This window comes from Episyrphus balteatus, chromosome 1, assembly GCF_945859705.1.
Source record: "Episyrphus balteatus chromosome 1, idEpiBalt1.1, whole genome shotgun sequence".
NCBI lineage: Eukaryota > Metazoa > Arthropoda > Insecta > Diptera > Syrphidae > Episyrphus > Episyrphus balteatus.
The window spans coordinates 145,652,872-145,671,423 of record NC_079134.1 but is presented as its reverse complement, the minus strand read 5'-3'; the positions used below and the strand labels follow the sequence as shown (position 1 = coordinate 145,671,423).

Sequence of the window (18,552 nt, the reverse complement as noted above, 5' to 3'; positions counted from 1 at the left end):
TTGAATTTTTGCATTTTTATATAAAAATAAATTATTTGAACTTTTTTTTTTACTCCCAAAATATCGAAATAACTAAGTAAATAATGACTTTATTGAATTTTTAAAAAATACGTGTTTTATTAAAGATAAAGGCCAATCGATTGACTTATTAATTTTTAAATTAACGACCTTGGGTTACAAAAGGTTAATGCAAATAAAAAAAAAAAAACAAAACTGGGTTTCCCGGCAAAAAAGTATGATTCAGTTTTTTTTGTTATTCTTAGGAACTTTAATATTTATTAGAATGAAGTCTTTAGTATTTGACTAAAAACTACTAGGTCATTAACTAATGGTATAATTATGTCCATAATATTGCAAAATTTTATACAAAATCAATTAAAAAAACGTAAACATTTTTTTTTTCAAAATTTCATCTTTAAAACTTAGTTTCTCAAAAACTATTTGGTGAAACAACTTAAGTCAAAAAATTAAATAAAGAATAGATTACTAACTTTAATATAGCACAGAATTGTACGTGCATTTTCTGATTTTTTATATTTTTTTTCTTCCGGCTAATCCAGGAGTAAGAGGGTTAGCACTTAAGTGGCTTTTACTGTAACAAGAAAATGAAAATTTTTCCTTCCGAATAACTTTTTGGTCATTTGGTACCTATTTGATGTGGGAAGTGTGCCTAAATATTTTTGGCTAGGTTTTAGACCACTGTGGGTCGTTAAAATTTTCTGCTTGTTAGTCAGTCGTATGGTACTTCACTTTATTTCTAACTTTTATTGCTGTTTTTTTTTGCCAATCCGTCCCTTGTGCCCCCCCCCCCCCAGAAAAAAATCCTGGATCCGCCCCTGCATATCTCGAAAACCTATCCATAAATAATATTAACGGCACTTGGTGTCCAAAAAATGTTTATTTTTTTGTAAACTAGTGTTATTGGCACTGGCCTATTTCTTTAAATTTGGTACAGATGATTTTTATAGGTATATAGAAGCAGCTTTTAAAATCTACAAGTAAACTATAACATAAAAGTGTTTTGAACTGCAAGAGCAAGTACGTGCGACTCAGTCGTGCATTTTATTTTCTAGACGAAACCAATACTTGCCAAATCTAGTATTCTTAATCACACAAGTTGTATAAATTTTGTCAAGAATTCAGTCAGTAGTAAATCTCTAGAACACAATCATTCATTGATAAGATACACTGAATAATTTCTTATCAAAAAATATTACATAACACATTTTGGGTTGAAAATTTGGATTGAACGATAAGATTAGAATAATTTTTTATTTCAAGATATTTAAGTGTCTAATAATGTTCCATCACCTAAGATGACAGTGAATCTTTAAATCAGAAATAGCTACACATCTACCATCGGGACCATATCTGCAATATCCTGGCAGACAATAACAATCCTGCTTTGGATAAAACACATCAAAACAAAACCGTGTTAGATCATTACAAATAGGATCACAGAATGCAGGTACTCCTGGCCAAGTATAATGATAGAATTCATTTTGTCCACAACAAACTGGCAATGGAATTGGTGGGTATTGAGTTGATGGCAAATAAGTTGAATGTCGGTAAGGTGTTGAAGTTACAGTTGGAATTGTATTTGTAACTAGAGTTGTACTTGAACTTGTAGTTGGAGTTGTTGTGCGATAATCTGGTTTTGTTGTATTGGCTGTAGTTGATGGAGTTGTTGTTTCGGTTGGTTCTGTTACTTTTGTAGTGACAGATGGTTCTGTTTGTTCTGTTGGTTCTGTAGGATCAATAGGGCCTGTTACATCTGAAGTACCAACTGGTTCTTCGGTAGTACTTCCAGTATTAGCTGGTTCAGTTACTTCTGAAGTACGTGCAGTATCGGTTTCTGTGACTGGTTCTTCAGTAGTAGTTGATGTTGTTGTTGTGACTGGTTCTTCAGTAGTAGTTGTTGTTATTCGGATAGTGGTTCCTTGACTAACTAAATTTTAAAAAAATAGCAAAATTAGTTTTTGAACCTATTAAAACCTATATCGAAAAAGAAGTTTAACCTACCTGTTAGATGTATAAAAATACTAAAAATTAAAATTAATTTAAACATGTTTATCATCAATGATTAAAAATGCAACTTAGTATTTTTTTATTCTGGTCTGTTAATTTATATTTCGATTTAAATTTATATTTATAAATGAAGGGGCTAATGAGTGACATCGTAGATATCAATTGTACGATAGCTGATATTGCATCATTTAGACTTATTTGGGTATCTTATTCCACTTGAAATTGAACTTCGAAAAATATTCATGATAAGAACTTATTTTTTTTTTAATCAATGAACACGTTTTGAAGTCATTATCCGAGTGCCAAAATCAGTCATTTACTTTGTATGCATGTTTTGTTATAGTAGATAGAAGTGTTTCTGAAGAGCTTATAAGCTAAACTACAGTTAAGGGTTTTTGGCGATTCTGTATAAAAGAAATGAACGGAACCTGCGATATAACGAGAATACAAAAAAAAATTTGCATGACTGAGTCACATGAGCTTGCTCTTGTAATTCAAAGTGCCTTATATTAGTTAACCATTAAAAATGTAAAATTTTAATTAGGTTAATATTATATCGTTGGCACAAAACTTTGGAGTCCTTTTTCTAAAAACCGTAATTTTGAAAATTCGTGGTTATTGGTTTGTACCAACGATATAGCCGTAAAAAAATATAGGTAACAACTGCTTAAACAAAATTGGTTTAATCTTGAAAAAAAAAATAGGTACATCAGTGACAGTTTTTATTTCAAAAAAGGGAAATATGTAGGTACTATATGTATTTATATCCTTTGAATCTTTTGAGAAAAAATAAAAAAGCAATTGTATTGAGCCTATTACAGCATAGACTAAATTTTATCAGAATCATTTGAGCCTTAAGCAAGAAAATTGTCATAACTCGAAAATTTTATGTGGAAGGCAGGGTTAGCATAAACAAAAACATATCGCTGGCTAAGAATTATAGGGTTGTATGTCAACTCCCCTTTGTTTTGAGAAAATCGAATTCAAAGTTTTTCAAGGCTGGTTTTTGTATAAAACAGTTACATAGCAGTAAAGTAATGATGCAATCTTATAAAGGACCCTAAAAAAGTCATAAAACCATGAAAAAAACTTTTATTTCATTACAAAAAAGGATTTTATGAGCATTTAAAAAAAATGACATAGAACCTTTTTGTGAAAAAGTTTGTAAAAAATTCTCAAAAAGGTTCTATGTCCAACATAGAACCTTATAGTTCTAATGAGCTTATATGAAATAAATACATTTTCTGTGGGAAAAAAAATTCCATTTCATTGATTAATTTGTCTAAACGATTATATACAGTAAAAAGACGCTTCAAAAAATTTAAATGTCGTGTTGATTACTATTATTATACTTACCTACTTCAAGCTTTTAATAATTCCATCAAAAAACAAGAATAAACAATGTAAGTAACATAAATAAATTTATTTCAAGTTGAACGAAAATAAAAGTTGATAACAATTTTAGGCTTAAAAATAAACAAACATATTAGGAAACTCACATCTGATTATTTTTCAAAATAAGTTTTTCAAAAAAATCACAATCATTTTTCGGCATAAAAGGAATCATAGATTTAAAAGATTTAATTTTTTCTACCGAAAGTTTATTTTTTTTTCTTTCAATTTCAATTTCTGGAAACTGTGAAATTGTATTTTTTTTTGAACACGGTTTTCTTTGTAGTCTGGTACAGTTCAAGGGCACAAAAACATAATTTTCCTGGGAAAAATTTGTTTTGAACCCGACTGACAAAGTATTCGCAGAAAACTCCATTTCACACACTTTAGTGAATGGAATCGCCTTAAAATTAAATATTTTTGAACAGTCTTGATAGTTCTTAAAATCGGAAGGCATCATATGAATAATATTTAACTTTTGTTTCTTATACGAAACTCCGGATAATATTCGAATTAGCGAAACCGGGGAATAATATTCGTGCTTTTTCAAGTTTCTTTCAATTACGCTATGCGCGGCATCAATTTCTTGAATGCAGGAGTGTCCTGGAACACTAAATCGAATGGTAATATTATGAATTTGAGAATGGGTTTTTATGAAGTTCATCAAAGCAAAGGACATAATAGAGTTCCTATTTTGAGGAACACAAGAATCAGACCAAAGAATCAATTCCGTAAAATGAGTATTATCTTGGATCACCCTTTCCAAAATTTTCATGAGAGCACTGGCCAGGTCATTTCCACTCCTTCCCATTAGATGTTCACTCCATACAGCGCAATATATCTATGAAGCACAAGAAAAATACTACACATAATTTATTAAAAATTGATTTAAGTTTTGTACCATATTATTGGTAGAGAGGTGGGCAGTAAGATTATAGGTGTTCAGCTTACTGTGGTAAAAAAAGGAGGAAACTTCGGCCTTAGGGCACGAAAGGACATTTTGTAGATCAAAACAAATTACGGGTGTAGATAATGTCCTATCTTGCTGGCGAATTTCCCTCGATTTTATTTTTTGCTGCTGATGCGACTCATGTTTTTGCTTTAATGATTCAGGAATATTATTCGAAGAAGAAGTGATCTTGAATTCCTCGCAGAGGTCACATCTGTCCTTTTTTGGCTTGAAGAATGAAATGTTGAAATCTGTTTCGAATATATTTCGATACATACTGATTTTAACATTTCTTTCTTCGGTGTTGCTCGCCTCTTCTAAAAATAATTTCCACATTGCACTGACATTTAAACTTCCCTCCAAATATTTTTTTTTGGAATCACATCTACAGTAGTGTGATTCTACGGTAGGAAATCGAGCAATGTGTTTTCGAACAGCGTCTTTTGTTTCAGGAGAAATTACTTTTTTGACATGTTTCCCCTGTTTGGAACTGACAGGGACCCCACTAACTGCATTTACCCGCGAATGCACATTATATATTGGTTTTTGACTTATGTCCAATGTAGCAAGAAAATACTTTTTGCATACACGAAAACGATTTTCTCTAACGTTAAAATAATAACGAAAACTAAACTGTTTTTTACTATTATTTAAGTTTTTTCGTTCACGTCGCCGGAAACGAGAAACATCGCGTTCTGTAAAGTTCGAAAGAAAAATTCGTTTTCCCTGTGCATCTAATTTGTAGTAGGATTTAAATATTTCTTTCCTATCCTCTTCTTGGATCATCCAGCACTGGTAGTCACATTTTTTGCGGCAATCACAAGTTAATCTAATTTGCTTTGCTGGGATAAGTTTTTTTGACGAGCTAGTATATGCTTTTCCTTCTTGGCGAAGTCTTTTTGCCTCGTTTTGTTTCCAATTTTTTTCATTTCGTGGCCTTTTTCGAGCTGTTTTTTGTTAAATACGAGTACATTTCAAATTAGTAATGTAGCTTCAGCTTTAGCCATTATACAGAACTAACAAACTAACAAAACTAAATTAGCTGATGTTTACTCAAAAACATTAAGAACACTTACAGTACATTACTATATTATTAGGCCAAGCCAAAAAATACATGCTTTTGGTTAATGTTTCTGAATTTTTGAAGTTTTTGTGCAAAATATTACATTTTTAGAACTTTTGAGATGAAATAAAACACATCTTTGGAGTTTTAAATCACTTACTTATCATAATTATTTCGTGACCAAAAATCAAATTCTCTTGAGTTTAATTGAGCATTTTATTAAAAAATATTTTTCAAATAATAATAAATGAATCAAAGAAAAATTGAAATTTAAAAAAAGGTAGGTTTCTTTGAAGTAAATAAAAACAAATCTAAAAAAAATTGGTTTTGGAATATTTGTAATTATTGTGGAATTTTATACAATCATTTTCCACTGAGAAAATCACTTAAAAATTAAGTTGTTTTTTTGTTCCTTTAATTACTTGGGATAATGTTTTTTCGCTTGGGCCTAATAATATTGAAAGATACATACATACTATACATACGCGAAACATTGAGTGAACCATACACAACATACTTTAGCACGCATTTGTGTCATTACATAGAGATGTCGAGACCGAAACTAAAAAAGTTTTGATTTGTTACTGACACCCTTGCGCACAAAAACTTAAAATGAATAAAAAGTAATCACGCAGAACCAGGTCAAAAACTAAAAGTTACAAAGGTAAGTGCACGCCCCTCCTTGAGCAAGACGCACAGTCCCCATAATACTTAACTTCATCTTTACATCACTTAGGTACGAATTCCAACAACACTCACGAAATATAACAAAAGGCCAAAGCGTTAACATTGGAAACAATAAACGACAATTACCTGAAAGATTATTTTCAATTGTTACAGCTTGCTCCACATTTAAAAGTTCATCTTCGTGGGTTGAATTTCTTCTAGTAGGGGCTTCTGGGAAAATATTGACGTTGGATTCATTAAGATCATTTGAGTTGGAATCAAATTCAACTAAATAAATGAAATGTATCGTAAGCAAATAACCTAACTAACCAAATCAAAATAACATACTCAACATATTAGGATTTTCAATAGGGGGACCTTTGGGGGAATTATTACTTGAAGATAATATTTCTTCGAGTAGGTCTTCATAAATCTGATTTTCCCTCATTTGGTTTTCAGCGGTTAAATTATCCATTGTTGTTGTATCCTTTAACTAACTTTCTATTTAATTTTAAACTATATTTAAATAATTTGTTTCCAAAAATATTTATATTACCTCTTTGTTTCCCAATGAATCAGATAAGATTGATAACAAAGAAATATTACTGTTAAATTTAACGACAAAGAAAATCTTACTTAGTTTGAAAGAAAGAGAGGTTATGTTTCTTATTCCAACCTTTCAAGTTTCGATTTTTGCCATGATTAGAGTTTACGGTATAAATCGAATCGTGTAAACGAAAGTCGGATATGATTAAAGTGCCAATGGCCATTTATAAAATCGGTTGTGTGACAAAAATCGACACGTGAAAAGCCGCCATTATTATTTTTATAACCGAATGATCAAAAATTAATTCATATACAGGCTAGTCTCTCTAAACCGTATATATTATTTTTAAATTGTAAGAATAAAAAATACAGGTTAGGATAAAAAACATTTGTTCTTAACCAAAACATCCTGTAATTATGTACCACCAAACATAGATATTTTTATTTCAATTGATAGAAATTCAGTTCAATAAGGTTTCATGTTGAGATATTTGTGCAGAAATAATTGCATGTAACTTAACTTTATGTTTTTTGTTTGAAGAAAATATGGCAAAGGGTTCTATGTTGAAATTTAAAGAACATAGAACCTTATTATATTAACACATTTATGTAAAATCATGAAAGTTGTATGTCGTTTTTAGCTGTAGCGTCGCCATTAATTTTTTCTAATTTTTTTGTTTAATTTTATCTGAAAGCTGTTGAAATTACGAAAATTTTGGTATATAAAACTCATTTTTTGTATTTTGTATGAAATACACCCTTATAATTCTGAGCCAGCGATATGTACTGGAAACTTGGAGAATATTTTTGTTTGTAGGTATTTATTTCGAAACTTTTGAGCCCTAATGCGCATTAGAATTCAGCAGTTTTTAAAATAAGCGACACCCTAATGTATAGCGAAAAGTAATCCCTTTGTTGAAGGGAGCTCAAAAAATTACCGAAAATCGCTAGGATACTCATGTGAAAACTGTTTCTTTAGCCAAGTTTTAGAGCTGTGTCAATCGCGATTGATTGGTTTTTTTTTTTTTTTTAATCGTTCACCAAAAAGATTGATTGATTGCAATCACCATAGATTATTAGAGATACAATCATCAGATTCAAAATCTCATTCAAAGGCAAGAAAAAGATCAGAGTGAACGCAAGGGAACGTACCTTATGTTTCGGAAATCAGAATCAGAACATCAACAAAAAATGTTGAAATAGAATTAAAAAAAATATTTTATTTGAAACCAAAAAGAAAAACATCCAAAATGATTAAAAAAAATGAACGATTGAAAAGAACGAATCATTGAACTGAGTTTTTAGTTAGTTTAAATTCTAACCTATAAATCCATTTAAAGGCTTGCAAAACTTCATAAGACTCATGTCCTACTTTGAAATAAATAAATAAAACAAAAAAAAATTCATTTATTTGAAACCAAAATGATTGAAAAAAATTAACAATTGAAAAGAACGAATCATTGAACTGAACGACATAATGAACGATTGAATCTTTTAAAATGAACGATTGAAACAGCTCTACCAAGTTTAACTCTCAACTGGTATAACGATGAGGGTAGCTCGTCCTATGGCGGAATCTTAAAATATCACGAAATATTTTGAAGTTTTACTTTACCTTTTATATGGTTATGGTTATATATCAAGCAGCTAAATGATCTTCCAATTGTACTGAGTTCAATATTTGTTCAGCAAAAAAAATAAATAAATAAATTGATTGTCAAACAACAACAAAAAATGTTACACATTCGCCACAGTGACCGCTTGAGTTTAAATTTTGAAAATTAATATGAAATTTGTTATTACCTACGAGTATGTTGTGGTAAAAAAAAAAAATTGTTATATACTGTTAAATATTAAATTATTGACTTTATTGCCAAGGTGAGAGCAAACCAATTACCAATTTTTTTCATCAAAGAGTGGAAAACGCATTGGTTCATTAACTTATTATTACAACATTAAAATTAATTTCAATGGTATTTCACCTTCCCAAGAGGTAGTTTGTCAACTTATCTGGATTTACTGGGCTCCGGACCTTATTCAAAATATTTATTTCTCCTACTTTCTTATGATTGAATTCTTGTTCTTTGTAACAAATAGAAATAAGTAAGCCAACTCGAACTAAATGATTAATAGTTTTCCATATTTTCAGGTTTAAAAAATATGGAATCTTTCTCTCGGACTTTCTCGCGAAAAACGTAACCGATTTCAAAGAAATCCTTAATCTAACCTTAATGATAGAACTACGAAAAAAATGTATATAGGTACGTCCGACTCAGCCTTGAATTTTATTTTTAAATTTGTATTTTACTTATCTTTTTTTTTAACAAAATGTACTTCAACAATTTAGTGGTCTGTACTTGATAGAGGTATTTTATTTCTTTTTGGGACATTTAACATTAACGGGTGGAAAAATTTGTACACTGAATCAAGGGTCAGAATTTTGACCCGCTTCCACTTTCATCATCTCCGAAGTTATATTAGGTATGTTAATTAATATCATTTGGCTAAAAAAGTATGTAATCTTTTTTTTTTGTTCAAAATAGAGGGGTTCTTTTTAGCTGTCAGAAGTGAGAAAGATGTTCTAACAGATGTTCTAACAGATGTTCTAACAGAAACTCTGCTATTTTATTTCAATTGTATAATTGATTTTAAAATATACAGAGCTGACAAAAACATTCCGGATTTTTTGAAATTTGTATTACTTGAGATTTTAATACATAATACTGAAACAAACAATTTTTTTTTTATATATTTTTACTTCGTTTACCTATCAATTAAACAATTTGTACATAAAATAACAATCCCAAATTCATAAGAAAAAAAAATAAAATTTCGTCTGTACATATTTCACAGATTTAATTCTTTCACACATTAAATTTATTTTCAAACAAATGCTCATCGATTAGCAATATTGTTACGGTGTTAAAAAACTCTTGTCAGCTATTTCAACTGAATAATCTTGCGAAATAAGTCAATTTCGTTTTCAATTAAAAACATAGATATAAAATGAAGTTCAAAGACTGGACTTAGGCTTGTTGAATAATTGCCATAATGAAAAATTATAAGAAATTTAACAAAAAAAAACCCTGATTTTGATTTTTTTAATTTCTATAGAATTTAAGAAAAGGTATTTCAAATAATGAATAAAAACCTTCATAAAGGCTTTTTTAAGTTTGACTTTATATTGGGAACTAATATTGCACATAAACGCCTATAAGGTTTAAAACAAACTTGTTGCGTTACAATTATTATAACCCTACCTGGTTACCTGATTGGTTCTAGTACCCGCATCAACGATATCGTTACTCGTTACTTTCGTTACTTTAGGTATATTTCGTATGTTTCGCATGTTTCGCATGTTTCGTATGTTTCGTATGCTTCGTATGCTTCGTATATTTCGTATATTTCGTATGTTTCGTATATTTCGTATATTTCCTACATTTGGTATTTTTGTTATGTCTCACGATTTACGTTAAGAACTTATTATTTTGGTTGTTTTTTTTTTTTTTAATATATATTAAAAGTAAAAACGACATTAAAAATTTAATAATGCAAGATTTTGAATGACAAGAAATCTTTTTTAAAATGGTATACAAATATTCTCTAGCTCAACTAGCTTAGCAAAGAGTAAAGTTTTCAAGAATCTGCTTTCAATATCAGATTTTCGATGTACCTAAAAGTAATTTTTTTTTTTTAAGATATGAATGTGCCTGTGCTGAATAAAGTTTTTACCAGAAATAGTTAAATAGAATCATAACTAACATAATTAAGAAACCAAACAATTCAAGATTCAAATAAGAATATACGAACACGCCCATGTTTCGTTTCCTCCCGGTCCAAACTTAAAAATTGTCATTGCAGCCAACCTAAAATAAAAAACCATTCAATCATTTCATTCAATCACATTCATTCCATATTCTCATTCAAAGTTGTCGTCACTCATGTCAGACACCACCTCACCACACACAAGCAAGAAAGTAGTACCTACTTGAAATCAAAAGAAAAAAAAAAAACAAAAACTTTAAACCACGAATAAAACCAAAATTGTAATTATTTGTTTGAATCAAACTAAAGAATAAAATAAATTAAACAAATCAAACAAAGGAAAAGAAAAATTCTTTTTATTAATTACAAAAGGAAAAAAGGAGAAAACAGAATACAAGTACGGCTACGCCCCAACAGATGCAGTGTACCATTTTGTTTTTGTTTCGCATTTCGTATACCTATCCAAATTGGTATTCTAATTGGAATGTATCTACACTACACTCAAAAACACTCACATAATTCACTCCCAACGCACATGTCCATAAAAAACAGGTACGAAAGAGAAAGAAACAGAATTCTTATTTACCCCTTTTGATAAACATACACAAAAACAGAACAACAAAATCGTAAAATACATAAATGATGATACCGAACCGATACGAGATGCGAAATAATGCGCACACGACAAATGCAGTGTACCATTTTGTTTTCGTTTCGCATTTCCAAATTGGTATTGGAATTGGAGTATCGTCGTTACTCGTATGTTCCGTATTTTTCGTATGTTTCGCACGTTTCGCACGTTTCGTATGTTTCGCATGTTTCGTTACTTGTTCAGTACTAGTAACGAAACATACGAGTAACGAAATTATTTGGGCAGTAACGTTTCGTTACTCGTTACTGAAGTGAATACCCGCATTTAAGTAACGAATACATACGGTTTGCTACAGCTCTACCTGATATCAACGGCGGATCCAGGGGGGGGGGGGGGCACGGGGGCACGTGCCCCCCCCAGAACTGGTTCATACTTTAAGCAAATCAAATTAATAGAGTTGTTAAATTATATGAATAATTACAGAAAGTACTTGAGTGAAACTCTTGTCTATTTCTGGCTGGAAATGCGAATTTTATTGTTTGTTGCATCCCTTTACCACCTCACAAATAAATAAACGAATAACTAAACACGAAATTTTTTTTCAATTTTCTAAGTGTTTTTTTTTACTTCAAAGTGATTTTGGTGAAAAATTTTGATACCTATGGACATCAACAACCAAGGTATGAATGGTATTCTAAAAAAAAAAATTGTATATTAGACTGGGCCAAAAAAAAAAATATTTTTTTTTTGAAAGTTACTTCGAAAATCTTGTTCAGGATGATGAAAAAAAAAATTTGGTGAAAATTTGAGCCGTTAAAAAAAATTTTAAGAGGTCTATCATCGGTTTTTTTTATTTTTATACATGATATGATGTTTTACAACAGAACTGCTAGACGATCAAAGTAAAAAAAATTTCTGTTCATTTTTTCTTATAAAAAATTAAATTTCCTACAAAAAAGATCTGATTGAAAATTTTCGTCAGACGTGCCGTATTCGAGTAATTAAGCTTTTTAAATCGAAGTGTTTTTTTTTCAATTTGACTGTTTCACTTTGGAATTTTGTGATGAGCAAATAAGTGAATAGAAAAATAAAACCACGACAGATTCTTATAGGAAATTTAATTCTCTACAAAAAAGGTCTCATAGTAATTTTCCCTAAATTGAGTTCTAAAGAAGTTATTCACGATTTAAATCGAGAAAAAAATTAAAAAATCAATTTTCAATTTCAAAATTTTCTAATTCACTGAAAATTCAATATTTTCAAATTAGCAAGATGTTTTCTTGTAGGGACTTAAACGTTCTATAAAAAGTTCCCTGGCAGCAAATTAATTGCTTTAACCGTTAAAAAGATATTCGTATCAATAGTTTTCTTATGACAAGTATGCATTGCGATTTGAATACGACATGGCGACATGGCGACAAGGCGACATGGCGACAAGGCGACATGGCGACAAGGCGACATGGCGACATGGCGACAAGGCGACATGGCGACATGGCGAAAAGGCGACATGGCGACAAGGCGACAAGGCGACATGGCGACATGGCGACAAGGCGACATGGCGACAAGGCGACATGGCGACAAGGCGACATGGCGACAAGGCGACATGGTGACATGGCGACATGGCGACAAGGCGACATGACGACAAGGCGACATGGCGACAAGGCGACATGGCGACAAGGTGACATGGCGACAAGGCGACAAGGCGACATGGCGACAAGGCGACATGGCGACATGGCGACAAGGCGACATGGCGACAAGGCGATATGGCGACAAGGCGATATGGCGACAAGGCGACATGGTGACCTGGCGACATGGCGACAATGCGACAAGGCAACATGGCGACAAGGCGACATGGCGACAAGGCGACATGGCGACAAGGCGACATTGCGACAAGGCGACATGGCGACAAGGCGACATGGCGACAAGGCGACATGGTGACATGGCGACATGGCGACAAGGCGACATGACGACAAGGCGACATGGCGACAAGGCGACATGGCGACAAGGCGACATGGCGACAAGGCGACATGGTGACATGGCGACATGGCGACATGGCGACAAGGCGACAAGGCGACATGGTGACATGGCGACATGGTGACATGGCGACATGGCGACAAGGCGACATGGCGACAAGGCGACATGGCGACAAGGCGACATGGTGACATGGCGACAAGGTGACATGGTGACATGGCGACATGGCGACAAGGCGACATGGCGACAAGGCGACATGGCGACAAGGCGACATGGCGACATGGCGACATGGCGACAAGGCGACATGGTGACATGGCGACATGGTGACAAGGCGACATGGTGACATGGCGACAAGGCGACATGGTGACATGGCGACATGGCGACAAGGCGACATGGCGACAAGGCGACATGGCGACATGGCGACAAGGCGACATGGCGACAAGGCGACATGGCGACATGGCGACAAGGCGACATGGCGACAAGGCGACATGGCGACATGGCGACAAGGCGACAAGGCGATTGGCTGATTTTGCCAATCCGTCCCTTGTGCCCCCCCCAGAAAAAAATCCTGGATCCGCCACTGCCTGATATTATGTTTATATTTCAGTTTAAAACAAAACAAATATTATAAAAGAAGATAGGTATACGCCGCAGTGTACTTTTTTTATTTGCGATATAGGGCATGTTTTGGTTTCATAAAAATAATCGATCTCGATAATTAGACATGATATTACGATAGGGAGGAAGCCCAAAAAGTGCGTCTGTCTGTATTTATGTCTCAGGCTCCAGCCTAAACCGTTCACTAGAGCAATTTTCTTGAAACTTGGAAGCTAAAAAAAGAAAAACAATTTTTGGACTTTTTTGAAAAATAGTTAAAAAAAAAACTTTTTTAAAAAATCAATTGAAGTTTGAAATTTGAAACAGGTTAGTTGTTTTTTTCGAAATTTATTTTTGAAGTGCCGATTAATATTTTTTTTTTAGAAATGATTTACCAACTTTTTTTGAAAAATAGTAAAAAAAAAATTTAAAAAACACTTTCAACTTTTTTCTAAAAATTTATATTTGTTTACACTTTTTAAAAAAATTAAATTATAATTATTCCTTAAATTTTGTCCATAAATCACTTTAACATTGGTGCTACTTTTTACCATAAAAGCATTACTCCCAAGGTCATTCCAGAAACAATACAAAGAAATATGTACGTAAAGGGCTGCCGTTTTAAATCTATAAATGTTACGGCATTATTTCAAAATATGTAGAGTTCAAATTCGACCTGGTTGTGAGATAATACCAAGTTTTAAGTCGAGTTTTGATTAATGTTGGCATTAAAAAAAAAAGTATTTAAAAACTGTTGTGGACAATCAGTCTACAATGTCAATATGATTTTTTTTCTGATATTAAGAAATCTTTTTCTGATTGTGAACTGATTTATCGATAACAAAATTTCCAAGAAAGTCAAAAACCTCAAAAAAATAAAAAAAAAAAGTAGGTACCTACAAGCTTTTCAGTTTTTTGAACCACCAAAATCTTGAAGTAAAGATATTGAAAAAGATAATAAAAATATTACAAAATGCATTATTATAAATACTTTTTGTTCACATGTTCGAAATTTAAAAACAATAATGTTAATTAAGATATTTAGTGTCATTATTGTTGTCGCTGGGTCTATTGTTGCTCAAGGTAAGTTCATTTATTATTTCCTTTAATTTATTCTCTGATATCTTCTATCATAATTTCTTAATTCATAAAAAAAAAAACTTTTTCATATACTTTTTCTCTTATTTTTTCACTAGATGAAAAAACCAAGCCAACTACAACTACTACTACAATAATTTATACAAAACCAAGGCCACCAACAACTCCTGATCCTACAAACTCAACACCTAAATTTCCAACTGATACACCACTTCCACCAATAGTAGTATCACCAACTCAACCACTTAGACCACCCTGTTGTAGTTCGCTAAATGAAATTTATCTGCCTCCACGAATTGCACCTTATTGTCAGGTTTATTGCGAGGATATTGGAAAGGAATGTCACATGAGATTTGATATCCCAGAGCCATTTGGATGTTATTGTAAACCAGGTTATTGTAGAAATAAGAAAGGCAAATGTGTAATGTTTTATGATGCATTTTTCAAGTGTAAATTGAAAGTTTCAAATTATTATTACTAATTTGAATAATTTTATCTAAAAATTAAAATAAAATAAAAATTAAAAAAAAAAATTATTTTTTAATAACGAAAAGATTTAAGAAGTATTTTTGTGAAAGAGAAAAAGGATTTTATTCATTTTTGATGTTTTTTTGTTTCTTATTTTTTTCACTTTGCTTTTTGAGGGTCGTTTTTAGGATAATGAAAGACCAATTTATTTTCTTTAAATAACTTAAATATTTTTACAAATACTTAAATTTTTAAATAAGCCCTGAATTTACCTTTTGTGTTATTAAAGTGAATTAATTGAAAAGTTCAAGATTTGATTTTCAGAAGGTTAATTTGTTTTGCAAATGGAAATTTTAAATTGACAAATATATTTTCAATTTTACTAAGGATAAACATAATGTAAGATTCTACAATATGAGAAGAAAAATCACACTAATAGGATCACATAAACTGTGTGAAATTTACTACAGCTTAAAAAAGTTAAAGCTTAAATTTTCAATGAGTGATGGTGTGGAAAACTTGGCCAAATTGAATTCTCAAGTCGTTGAATTTGGTAGCTTTTTATATCACAGTCCTGTTGATCTAAAACTTGAAAATTGTCTCTTTACCACTCTAAAAAGTTTTAAAAATCTAAGACACTCAACATTTTTGGAGTGTTCACAAAGTGGTCCATAATGTTTGACAATAATTCTGTAAAAATGGGCGGCTAAGATGACCCTTAAATCGAAAAAAATAGAAATTTTTTATGGTTAAGGAGACCAATATGCGAAATTTCGGGAGATTTCAATAGTTTTAATGATCAGTCAGTGAGTCAGTTAGTTACGATTTTTTGTGGTCTTTAAAGCCCTGTATCTGAGAAACTATTGCCAAGTAGCTGAAAGTTTTTGAGTTCCTTGTTTTTAACTGTATCTCATAATTCGAGATTCAAATTTTTAGTTTTTTCAGCATAAAATTTAGGGATTGTATGAAAATGGCCATTAAATTAAGTTGTAGTTGTTAGAGAACTTAGTTTAACACTGCCAGCTTGATTCAACTTTTTACTTTGATGACGGAATAACAAAATTTTCCAATAATTTGATTAGAGAGAGACAAGTAGAGTGTAAGGCAGATGGAAAGCTTATGAAGTACTTGTGCTAGGATTGAAAAGCTGTAGTATGTTGTTGTTCAACTGATCAAAAGTTTTTATAAGCCAAACTCCCTAGCGTGAATGGTTTCTGACATATTAAAGTTTGAACATGAAAAATCGTAAGAGGGCAGATAGAAGAGATACATAATTATTTCCAATGCTATATAGTCCATTGAAATGTTACATTAACCTTGCATTTTGGGTAGGACAAGATTTTTTTGTTTTGGTGTGTAGGGGAGGTTGATGTGAGTATACAATATAGTTTTCGGGGTTGAAAGCCCCCCCATTTGGCCGCCATCTTGGAAAAAGTGGTTTAAACTGTTTTTTACCAATATCTTGCGAAGCGATAGTCCCACAAAAAAATTGTTAACATCGTTCTTGTAGATAATTTGTTTCTCTACAATTTTAATTAAGGTACTTTTTTCTGTAAAATTGAAAATAAGAAAGTTATACTTGAAAATAGATGCACATTTTCAAGAAAAAATACTTTGAAGGGCCACAACTTTTTTTCTCAACTTTTATTGAAAAAATACTCATGACAGTTTTTAAAGATCATTTAATTTTCAACAATTTGATGTGCTCATTTTGCAGATATGGTTTATATAAACGTGCTGCAATGGTTTTACAAAAAAAAGGTAACCATTTATTTTCGTACTTTTACAACATATATTTTAATTTTTTACTTCAATATGACTGATTTCAAAGGAATATGTAAGCTGGGTCGAAAAGAAAATCGTATAGTATAGGGGATTACAGGTTCTGGGGGACCAGTTCAATTTTTTAAAAAATTTCTTACTTTTGAAAAACAAAAATTATTTAAAATCAACGATTACACTTACTTTAACGTTTAAACTTTTTTGTAAGGCCAAAAACCTTTTTTCTTATTATATTTTTAACAAAACCTGTTTTATAAAATAGTTTATGAAAAAATAATTTTCAAAATCAAGACTTTGAAGAAAATTACGAAAAAATATATGGATGATTTTTTTTAACTTGAAAGTATTTTTAATAGCAACAAAATTGTACTATTTTTCAAAAATTTGAACTTTTTAGCTGAGTTTGATTTTCTTTGAAGTTATACCTTGATAAAATATTTGAAGAGCCTCTATCGGTAAGGTACATTCAAAATAAAATTTTTAGTTTATGACTTTTTCCTAAATGGCGCATTTAAAAAAAAATTCCATAGCTTATAACCAGCGGAAAACCAAGACACTTCTAACGATAACATATTTGTGAGATTAAGATAACTATTACTTCTAAACTTATGACGTGAAGAAGCTTATTCATGAAGTTTTAGTCTTCTTACTGTGCAATAAACAGACTCAAGTTCAAAATAAAGTGAAAGGATTCAAGTAATTTGTTGAAGGTAATATAGTCTTAATGAAAGAGTTCAAAATGTTCCGGTGCCCTCTTAAAAGATAAATAAAAATTCAAAGTTAAAAATCATTCTTTAATCGTTTATGTTAAGAAATATTTGAACATCAATCGTTTCATTGATAACAAATGGTAGATAATGTTTTTTCCTTTTTTTTTATTGAATTTCCTCTTCAAGTGGTAGTAGATAAGTAGAGAAACAATGCAATATAAATACATTTTAAGGAAATAAAGTTACAGTTAATTAAATTCGACGGTTCTAAGAACAACAATGTTGTTCAAGATATTTGCTGTCCTGAGTGTTGTTATTGCTTCTGTTACTGCTCAAAGTAAGTTCATTTGAATTGTCATGTTTTTTTTTTTTTTCAAAAATTGCTTAAAAACCATTTCAAGCTAATCCTTTTAGCATAATTCAGCTTCTCTTTTTTTAAAGAATTCAAGTTATAAATAAATAAATTAAATGAAATAGGTAAAATTTTAGAAATACGATTTTAATAATTTTTTTCATTAATCAGACACCTTCCCAAATACAACAACAACTTTGGAACCAACCCCGACACCATGGACAAATTTTACAACTCTATCAACATTGCCACCACCACCTCAAACACTTGTCCCGATCTGTTGCAGTGGTCCAAATGAAGTTTACCTCCCGCCACGAATAGCTCCATATTGTCAGGTTTATTGCAAGGATATTGGAAAGCGCTGTCGCATGCGAACTGATATCCCGCAACCATTTGGATGTTATTGTAAACCAGGATTTTGTAGGAATGAGAAAACTCAAATGTGCGTTCCATATTCTGTTGCTTTTAAAAAGTGTGATTATCACGAGTTTTAAAAATTTGTCTTTGTTTATTAGAAGAAAAAATAAATAAAAAATTGAAAAAATATTTTTTTTAAATTATTTTTGACTTTAT

General features: G+C 31.3%; 3 protein-coding genes across 3 annotated transcripts in view; 2 read left to right on the top strand and 1 right to left on the bottom strand.

Annotated features, from left to right (window-relative positions):
• LOC129907356 (proteasome inhibitor PI31 subunit) overlaps positions 1–18,552 on the top strand; it is a 313,952-nt gene that overhangs the window by 256,014 nt on the left and 39,386 nt on the right. The gene's annotated exons all lie outside the window — the stretch shown is intronic.
• On the bottom strand, positions 3,583–6,573 carry LOC129911203 (uncharacterized). Its single transcript, XM_055988926.1, has 3 exons — positions 6,447–6,573; positions 6,246–6,386; positions 3,583–5,322 (listed from the first exon to the last, which is right to left on the bottom strand). Exons 1-3 carry the CDS (start codon positions 6,571–6,573, stop codon positions 4,283–4,285), a joined length of 1,308 nt encoding a protein of 435 aa, XP_055844901.1. The 3' UTR covers positions 3,583–4,282.
• LOC129911194 (uncharacterized) lies at positions 14,476–18,473 on the top strand. The gene is made up of 3 exons (XM_055988915.1): positions 14,476–14,652; positions 14,766–15,116; positions 18,151–18,473. The coding sequence occupies exons 1-3, from the start codon at positions 14,595–14,597 to the stop codon at positions 18,471–18,473; spliced, it is 732 nt and encodes a 243-aa protein (XP_055844890.1). The 5' UTR covers positions 14,476–14,594.

Bases quoted from the DNA above. Each gene is read 5' to 3' on its own strand.
- LOC129911203 (XM_055988926.1), bottom strand. From the start codon at position 6,573: ATGGATAATTTAACCGCTGAAAACCAAATGAGGGAAAATCAGATTTAT. The intron at 6,387-6,446 runs GTATGTTATTTT...TCATTTATTTAG, and splicing joins TGAAAATCCTAATATGTTGA to TTGAATTTGATTCCAACTCA. The intron at 5,323-6,245 runs GTAATTGTCGTT...GTATTTAACAAA, and splicing joins AATTGAAAATAATCTTTCAG to AAACAGCTCGAAAAAGGCCA.
- LOC129911194 (XM_055988915.1), top strand. From the start codon at position 14,595: ATGTTAATTAAGATATTTAGTGTCATTATTGTTGTCGCTGGGTCTATT. The intron at 14,653-14,765 runs GTAAGTTCATTT...TTTTTTCACTAG, and splicing joins TGGGTCTATTGTTGCTCAAG to ATGAAAAAACCAAGCCAACT. The intron at 15,117-18,150 runs GTAAATTGAAAG...TTCATTAATCAG, and splicing joins TTATGATGCATTTTTCAAGT to ACACCTTCCCAAATACAACA.